General features: G+C 43.6%; 1 protein-coding gene across 1 annotated transcript; it reads left to right on the forward strand.

Annotated features, from left to right (window-relative positions):
* The first annotated feature begins 1,680 nt into the window (after nucleotides 1-1,680).
* On the forward strand, nucleotides 1,681-7,854 carry LOC4351597 (nuclear pore complex protein NUP98A). The gene is made up of 11 exons (XM_015762965.3): nucleotides 1,681-2,058; nucleotides 2,416-2,874; nucleotides 3,864-4,349; nucleotides 4,510-4,725; nucleotides 5,043-5,545; nucleotides 5,689-5,755; nucleotides 5,854-5,911; nucleotides 6,200-6,338; nucleotides 6,479-6,595; nucleotides 6,708-6,885; nucleotides 7,098-7,854. The coding sequence occupies exons 1-11, from the start codon at nucleotides 2,040-2,042 to the stop codon at nucleotides 7,730-7,732; spliced, it is 2,877 nt and encodes a 958-aa protein (XP_015618451.1). The 5' UTR covers nucleotides 1,681-2,039; the 3' UTR covers nucleotides 7,733-7,854.
* The last annotated feature ends 1,786 nt before the right edge of the window (nucleotides 7,855-9,640 follow it).

Genomic DNA, 9,640 nt, shown 5'->3' on the forward strand with positions numbered 1-9,640 from the left:
TTGTGACTTTAAAAAAATTATTTCTTGAACTCCGAAAATTCACGGAAAAATCCGGAGAGTATTTTAGGGCACAAAGAATATTGCAAAATATTCCCGGCCAATGATTTTTAAGGGAAAATTTCAAATTCTCCCATTATTTTACTTGATTAAATTGATTTAACTTTTATTTAATTTCTAGAAAATGCATTATTTAATGATTTTTAATCCCGAACGAAAATCGGGGCGTTACAATGAGACACCCATCTCCCAATGGGATATACTCGTAGCTGGGTTCTTCGAATCTCAAGCAACCGGGTGGAGGTACTCTAGCCCACAATGGGGTGCCCCAACCCATCTAGCCACATGTATTATTTTCCTCCCTATCCCTAGCCTCTTCTCTCTCTCATTTATACTGTCAGCCCACCCACCAGCCACCAATCGCTTCTTCCCATCCTCTTCTCTTTTTCCTCACGAGAGTGCGAGACGCATCCATCTTCTCATCTCCTCCACCCGCCTATCTCCGTGCAAGTCTCCGGCCCTCCACCCATCATCGCTCGCCCCTCCTCCCGTTCTTCTCTCTCCTCCCACCCGTCACCGCCTCTCTCCCACCGCTCATCGCTGTCCACCACGCCGGCAGGTGGCCCTGCCCCACCGCCACCGCCAACCTCCCCACCTGTTGCGCCATGCCGAGATGGTTCGCCTCGGCGGCGTCCCGGCTGCGGTGCACTGAGTGCCAGGACGCGCTTTGCGAGGACGCAGAGGAGGCCATCTTTCCTCTCTCTCCCTCCGCACGACGAGTGTGCGCGTGGTGCGGTGGCCAGATCTAGTCGGCCGCGTCGTCTCCGGGTCGTCGCCGTCACGGATCCATCTTCGCCGGGACCGTTGACGGCTCCTCCACCACCTCGCCGTGGTGGATCCGTCCATTGCCTCGCCCCTCCACCACCTCACCACGTCGGCTCCTCCACCACCCCGTCCGTCGGCGTCCGAGGTAGAAGGGGCAAGAAGGGAAAAATATGGAGGGAGGAGGTAGGGGAGATGGGGATCTCAGGAAAAGGGAGTGTAGGATGGGGGGCGCTACTCGCGCCTCCTCCTCCAGGGGCATTGCTCGGGGCAGTTGATGGACGCCGTGAACGAGAGTACGCTGTGGGGTTAACCATTGGGCCTGATCGGCTGCCCTTTTTTGCAACCACACGGCAGCGAGCTGCAGCCGCACAACACAAGGTTGCAGCCGCAGCGCTGCCGCAGATAGAACAGCCGAACAGACCCATTGTACATACTCTTTGCAGTTTCGGTCGTAGGGGCTATACAATCTACACCACGAAGTGGGAAATTTAACTATTTGCCACTCTTGTGACATGACAATTAACGATTTGCCACGCTCTGTCAATGACATGTGAGCCCTCATGTGTCTATGATATGTGGGTCTAGTGGCAAATCGTTAAGCACCATTCGTAAGAGTGGCAAATAGTTAAAAGCCCCCGACGAAGTTGCCCTTGCTAAAAACGGGCCATATGAGTAGCACATTTTGTAATGGGCCGTATTATGTTGGCGGAAATTCCAAGCGGGCCCAACAAGTCGGCGTAAATTCCACGCGAGCCGGCCGAAGAAGTAGATGGAATTCGATTTGGGCCCAAAGAAGTTGGCGGAAATTCCACGCAGGCGCGGAAGCAGAAGAGGCAAAAGCCCTCGACGTTGAGCGTTGAAGCCACGCGACGCGGAATAGATCAGCGTCGGTATATATACCTTCTCTTCTTCCCCCTCTCTGCCTCCGCTTCCCTCCGCCTCCTCTCGCCGGTTTCCTTCCCATCCCCGCCGAGTCGCCGTCGCCACCGCCGCCGAATCCCCCGCTCCCCGCCGCGGGAAGTCGCCGCCGACCTCCCACCGCACGCCGCGCGGTCCTCTTCAGATCCTAATCGCCGGCATTGAGCCACCCTACCCGCCGGCGATTCCGCCGACGCAGAGGAGGGGAGGGGGAGGAGGAGCAGGAGGAGGAGGAGGAGGACTAAGAAGTCGCCGCCGCAGCAGCCGCAGCCGCGGCCCTCATTGCCAAGGAAGCAGCCATGTTCGGCTCGAGCAACCGTAAGCGCCCCCCCGCCGCCTCCTCTCCTCTTCTCTGGTTCTCCCGCCCGCCGCATCCGCCACTTGGTCCGATTGTGCCCTAGCGAGATAGGGTTTTCCCGTCTCCTGTTAGTATTTTGGTTTTGATAATTTCCACTGTTGCTACTACTACTTGGTGATTTCTACGGGTGCTCCCCGCCTTATCGTATTGTTCAATGTTCAAAACACGGGATAATAATCTTCCACTGTTGATGCATCGTCAATGAACTTTTCAGCGAATTAATTGCGCGCGATGCATAACATGCTAATCTATTTAGTTTTTGCAATGCAACAAGTTTATATCACCATCTGATGTGATGATTTGTTCGTCCCTTGCAGCATTTGGGCAGTCGTCGACTAGCCCTTTTGGGCAGACCTCAAGCAACCCATTCGGGGCACAGACAGGCGGATTTGGCCAGGCGAACACTACCACCACCAATCCTTTTGCGCCGAAACCCTTTGGCAGCCCGATCACCGCATTCGGGGCACAGACAGGAAATTCACCTTTTGGCACGACGTCCACCGGAGCCTTTGGCCAGCCATCTGCTCCGACGTTTGGCTCGACGTCTACCGGAGCCTTTGGCCAGCCATCCGCTCCGGCGTTTGGCTCAATGTCCACCGGAGCCTTTGGCCAGCCATCCGCTCCGGCGTTTGGCTCAACGTCCACCGGAGCCTTTGGCCAGCCATCCACTCAGGCGTTTGGCACTCCGTCATCCTCTCCATTTGGGAGCTCTACACCAGCTTTTGGTGCATCACCAGCCCCAGTGTTTGGTGCCACATCGTCTACCTTTGGCAGCGGTTTGTACTTCCGGCATTCATTCTCTTCCGTATGTTATTTTATTCAACTTAGAACCATGTATACTATGCACTTTTACTGGATATGCACTAGTCGTGCATATTTGTTCAATATTTCATTGCTATCATAGTAACTCTGGCTATAAAGCCGTTCTGGCTCTCAAATATATTCAGTATATTGTAGATCCTTAGCTCGTTGGACATTTCCTTTTCTGGTACCTACAGTTATGCAATCCCGATTTTATAAACTGATGCTCTCGCGCTTGTTTATTCACAAAAGAAACAATGCTAGAAAATATGTTTTTTATTTGGTTCTCTTGTTGGGCTGGCAGTGCTGGTTGTCCAACTTTGCTGAGAAATTCTACAACAGAATCTGCCTAGACTGTCTAGTGCAACTTTATTGATTGTGCTATCCAGGACAAACAGTTTGCAACCAAGTTTGTGATCTCTATATGACTAGTTCTGTAGAAGAATTTCGGGGCTTGAATTTTGTGAAAGATAAGGTAATATTTGCTTGACCACTAAGTACCAAAATGCGGGAGTAAAAGGTGAGAGAGCCTGAGGATGAAAATGTCAATTCTCCTTAAATTGGCAACTTAACTATCCACTGTGATGAGGCAAGCACACATATGTATTACAGTCTAGCAATATTTTATAATAAAATTTAAAATGGCAATCTTGCCTCATCTAAGTACTACATAAGTGTGCTTGCCTCATCATAATCTTTCAAACTTGCTTAAGGAAAGTAAAAAGGCTAACATATGTATATCTTGTAAGTTCTCCCATAGCAGTAAGTTCCACTGTGAGTATTTTGATCAAACATGCTTATAGGAGAAACTTGAAATATGATATGTGATGTTTTCTACATTTGTTATAGAGATACTCAGTTTCTCAATAATGAGCGATGTTGTTTCATCATCTTGAGTTATGAATTGATCTTTTTGATTTATCATTTTGTAGTACGTGTGACATGATAACCACCAAATTTGCAGGATCATCATTGTTTGGACAAAAGCCAAGCTTTGGCGGTTTTGGTTCTTCTCCTAGCCAGTCTAGTGCTTTTGGAGGTCCATTCCAGCAAGCACAACCAGCATTTGGTGGCAGCACTTTTGGCGCGGCAAGCACGCCGACCTTTGGCACCACAACTACACCATCCTTTGGTGCCACAACTACACCAGCATTCGGCACGACCACCCCAGCATTTGGTTCAACATCTACATCTGTATTCGGTGCTTCAAGTGCCCCAGCATTTGGTTCTACAGGCTTTGGTTCATCCACCACTCCTGGTTTTGGATCTTCAGGTACTACAGCCTTTGGTGCAGGTAGTACTCCAGGATTCGGAGCTTCAAGCTCTGGCATGTCAACTAGTGCTTTTAACTTTGGCTCTTCTCCATCTTTTGGTCAAACAATACCTACATTCGGTAGCACTCCCTTTGGAACAACTTCATCTACTTTTGGCTCACAGACATCTACATTTGGTAAGTTTTTGTCCATGATCTTATTGTCTTCCCCTCCACATGCTATACTTCTTGGTGTTAGATTCTTTTGTTATCCCCTGATGCCTCACCTCTGCAATCCTTTTTTGTCTCTACTTCTATCCCCTGATGCCTTATCTTGAATGTTTTCTTTGAGTTTCAGGATCACAGACAACAGCACCAGCATTTGGGCAAACATCATTTGGGAATCAAGCTGGAGGAACCAGAATACAGCCTTATACTCAAACACCAGATGCGGACAGTGCTACAAGTGGTACTCAGCCTGCTGCAAAATTGAACTCAATATCAGCCATGGAGGCATACAAAGCGAAGAGTCATGAAGAGCTGAGGTGGCAAGATTACCAGCGTGGAGACAAAGGTGAGTCTTTTTTTGGGATTGTGTGTTTTGCACTTCGTTTGTAAACAATCTCTTTAACCATCACATTTAATTGCTTTTGCATGAACTCTTTATCATGTTTTTTCTTTAAAAAAATAAACGAAGTTACTTTTATGTATTAGTTGCTGCGGTGGCGTAGTTCAAGCACTTTTGGTTGATTACAAATTTAAAATGGCAAATTATACTGATAGAGCTAGCCTTTTATGCTTCTGTAGTTCATTCTGCATTATTATATGTTTAGTTCCATATGCCTTCTTTCTGTACAATTTTTGAGTAATTCATTATTTTTTAACCCTCAGGTGGACCAAATCCTTCAGGAACTCCAGCAGTGACCCCTAGCTTCCCATCTCCAGTCAACAACCAATTTTCCCCAAACCCTCCAAATGCATTTCCATCAGCATCTGCGAACAATCCATTTGCTCCCAAGCAGCCTTCAACTGGTTTTGGTTCTATTTCATCCGTGTTCAATTCAATATCCAGTAATACAGCACCAGCAAGCTCAAGCCCATTTGCACCAACTATAAGTAACCCATTTCCTACACAAACAAACTGTTCTCAGTTTGTAAATTCCGCTTCTAGTCCTTCTCTATTTGGCACAATAAACCAAAACTCATTCAGTACGTCTGGGACTAACAGTCAATCAGTTGGGCTATTTGGTCCTTCCCCATCAATTGTGCAACAGCCCAGCCAGGCATCATCAGGGTTCACATCGAGCTTCCCATCTTTTTCTGGGAGCCTATTCAGCCCACCTACTCCTGTGGCGACTGGTGGATTGTTTGGCAGCGGGCCTTCACCCTCAACGGTAAGCTTCTTTTTCTAGCTATTTTGATATTTTGGCCAGAGTGATTTTCTTTATAACTCTGATACATTTATCTTTGTACTACTTATCTTTCCTTTGTAAAAGTATCACTGTTAACAAATTGACTCTGCCCCTTTATGATTAAGCCGACATTGCAACAACCTGTCCCTGCTCAAATGCCCAGCATTTTGTTCCAACCTCCAGCTCAAACAGGTTAGTGTTTTGTGTCCTAATCGATCTCCAGTTCTTCTACTTGGAGAGCAAAGTCGAGTTAACTTACTTTTGTTCATGTACATACATGGTTACTGCAGCTTCTACTGGTGGATTTCCTGGCGTTTCCAATACAAATCAGGCACCTTTTGGACAGCCGTATGATCTCTTCCATCTACTTCTCAAATGCAAAAAAATGTTCTTTTCCGTTATATATATTTCTTGTAGATAGGCAGAGCAACTGATTTGCTTTGGTAAGTTGAATATGAACAACAATGTGATCGTTTATACTGATATGTGATGTAGCGATTAACAGAACAGTGTTTTGAGAAGTATCACAATTCAGTTACCCTCAAATGAACTTTGGCAAGCATTGGGAGTTTTTTTTAATGACAGATTAATATGTCCTCATTTAAGTTGCAATTTCCTGTTTCATATTAAATGCAGAACCCCTAGCCAGTCCAATATGGTCATGCAACCAGCTCTTGTTAAAAATCCATTCGGGATGCTGCCAGCGACTCCTCAGATGTCCATTGGGAATGGTGGATCAGCCCCTTCTGTTCAATATGGAATCTCAAGTTTGCCGGTCAGTGTTATTACTGCCTTAACTATCTTGATTGTCCTATTAGATGGTTTAGATTGTCTGCTGGCAAGTTGCTCTTCTGAGAATTTCAGAAAGGACAGAAAAGTTTGCATGTTTGATTGATTCATTCTGCTGTCTTGCAGGTTGCTGAGAAGCCTCATACGAGCAGGGCGTCATTATCCATGGTGGTTCCTAGGCATTTGTCACAGAGAAGGATAAAATTGCTGCCAAGAAAATATAATCCGATATCTGATGGCAAGGTAAAGACTTGCAAGCTTTTTGTATGTCAAGTTGTTTTATGATTTTTTGTTGGAATGTTCTGCAAGCATTAAGAAAACATTTGACATGATGCTCATCTTTCTTGTTCTTTAGGTTCCATTCTTTGCTGATGATGAAGAATCTCCTGCAACACCAAAAGCTGATGCTTTTTTCATCCCTAGAGAGAACCCAAGAAATCTGGTAATCCGACCAATTGATCAGTGGCCTTCACGTGGCACAATGGACAGGCAACAAATTCCAAAGAATTCAGCTGATATTGATGAACATGAAGGTAATTCTTTCTACTTAAGTTCTACTACTTCACATACATGCAGTTTTGTAGTGTTAAAGATTTTAGCATCCCCTTGTGCCTCTCTTCCATGAGATGTGCAGCAAAGGCAGCATGTGCGGCATTGTAAATCATTGTTAAAACTACTATATTTGTCTCTTCATTTTGCACCTAAATGTGCAATTATCGGATGTTAATTTGAGGATGTTTTGCAGGCTCTTTGGCTGAGAGGGAGTTCAACAAGACTGCCATTTCACCAACCAGGTCTACTTCAATCGAAAATGGCATCCACCGTGATGACCGTGCATCAAATGAGCCTGATACTGTGACAAGGCATGGGAATGGTACTTCTGTTGAGAGGCTTGCGCCTAAGCTAGTGCATGCCGATTATTACACAGAGCCTAGTCTGGAGGAGCTTGCTGCCAAAGAACGTGCTGAACCAGGCTACTGCAGTCGTGTGAGGGATTTTGCTGTGGGACGTCATGATTACGGTAGCATCAAGTTTATTGGAGAAACCAACGTGAGGGGCCTTGATCTGGAGTCCATTGTGGAATTCAATAACCGTGAAGTGATCGTGTACAAGGACGATAGCAAGAAGCCCCCTGTTGGTGAGGGTCTGAATAAAGCTGCCGTGGTGACCCTTCTCAATATCAAGTGCATGAACAAGAAGACGGGGGAGCAGTACACAGAGGGTCCGAGGGTGGGCAAGTACAAGGAGATACTGGTGAAGAAGGCTGAGGAGCAGGGTGCTGAGTTCATCTCATTCGATGCTGCCAAGGGCGAGTGGAAATTCAGGGTCAAGCATTTCAGCTCCTATGGCTTTGGTGAAGCTGAGATCGACTCTTGCTAGTGTTCTTTTTCTTCTTTTTTTTTTGTTTTTTTGTGTTTCCTATCTGTAACTGGTTCTGTAGAGGAGGATGCTGAACTGAATTGGTGATTATATAGTGTAGTAAATAGTGCCTCCTTGTTACATGTTTTTGCTCTAATCTTTTGGGGTAGCTGTTTTCATCCTGCCATGAGTATCATCTCTATTTCTGATTCATGGTGTCTGAAAATTGTGCAAGTCTTAGTTAATGGTAGAAACAGATCCATACGTGCGTTTTTTAAACAATGATTACATTCCAATGAACAAGTGAAATATCTTTTAGTATCAAAGCATTCTCAGTAATGGCCATAACTTTTCCCTTAAATTTCGTGCTCTAAGACTAAGAGTCCTATCATGAGTAAAAATAAAAAGAGGAAATCCAGAGGTTTGGGCCAATGGATTGGCTTTCACAAAAACCCTGTGTTCGTTGCTAATCCCTCGTGTGTTTTTTTTTTCATACGAAAGTTCCTTAAAAAAATCATATTGATCCATTTTGAAAAAAAAAATTAGTTAAATGGTGTGTTTTTTTTTTTTTTTGCAAAAAGTTCATATACGAAAGTTGCTTAAAAAATCATGTTGATCTATTTCTGAAAAAAAAATAGCTAATACTCCCTCCGTCTCATAATATAAGGGATTTGGAGGGATGTGACATATCTTAGTACTACAAATCCTATAATATAAGGGATTTGGAGGGATGTGACATATCGTAGTACTACGAATCTGGACAGTGAGCATGTCCAGATTTATAGTACTAGGATATATCACATCCCTTCAAAATCCCTTATATTCTGGGACATAGGAAGTATTTAATTAATCACATGCTAATAGATCGCTCCATTTTCCATGAGCAAAAGATTTGTTCTCAACCCCCCACAAGGAAATTCCAATGGAATTGATTCTTTTGGTTGGAACTTTAGAGGAAAACTAACATAAGTTAGAGCCTTATGTTTCACCTTATGTCTTGAAGTTCCTGTGATTATTCTTCAGAGTTACCGAACAATTTGTTGTTACACATTCATGTGGATTCATTTCATTTCATATAGGGTTCAACAAGACAAAATCTTGTGGTTCAAACGAACCCATGCAAATGCTTACAGTACTTGAAGCCGAGTTGAAGCCACATTGTCGGGGAAATAAAGGAATGGGCTAGGTTCCGTCCACTTGATGTGAAAAGGAATTTAGTTCACATTTTATTAAAATATTGAAATGCAGTTTTGTTGATTAAAATTATTTTCCGTGCTATGAAAGTTTTGGTAAAATTATTTTGAGGAATGATAATTTATCAAGAAATACTCTTATCCACAAGGCTTTTAATTTTTTTTAATCTCTTTTAAACTAACAAACGATGCATTGTTAAGTAATTTATATTTTTCAGGGTATATTGTACTATTGTAGAGTGTGTCGGTCATCAAGTTAATGACAAGTGAAAAATAATTTTATTCACTCTTATAAAAAAGTGGACATGACCACAAATATAAAAAGGTGAACAAATTAATTCTACTACAAGTGCACATAACATAAACAAATCAATTATACTAAAAGGCACCTAAAATAAAATTAATATGGTTTTTAAAACAACTTAACTATATAAATCTTTTTTTTAAAAAAATATCGTATAGCAGTTCGAAAAGTGTTTGCATATAAAATAAGGGAGTATAAGTAAAAAAAAAAAGAGAGTACTGAACATACCCTTAAATAGCATCACAAACCCATTCATAGTTTGTAAAAAAATATATATATATATATATTCTCTTTCTTTCATAACATCCATAGGACTTGTTGGGATAAGAGTGGGCATCTTTGGCACAGCTACAGTTCTAGCTCCACCTATCTTGGAGTTGAACCTCAACCAAATATTTTTGGCTCCACTAAAATGGTAATGGAGTAAAGCAT

The sequence above is a fragment of the Oryza sativa genome, chromosome 12, assembly GCF_034140825.1.
Source record: "Oryza sativa Japonica Group chromosome 12, ASM3414082v1".
Taxonomy (NCBI): domain Eukaryota; kingdom Viridiplantae; phylum Streptophyta; class Magnoliopsida; order Poales; family Poaceae; genus Oryza; species Oryza sativa.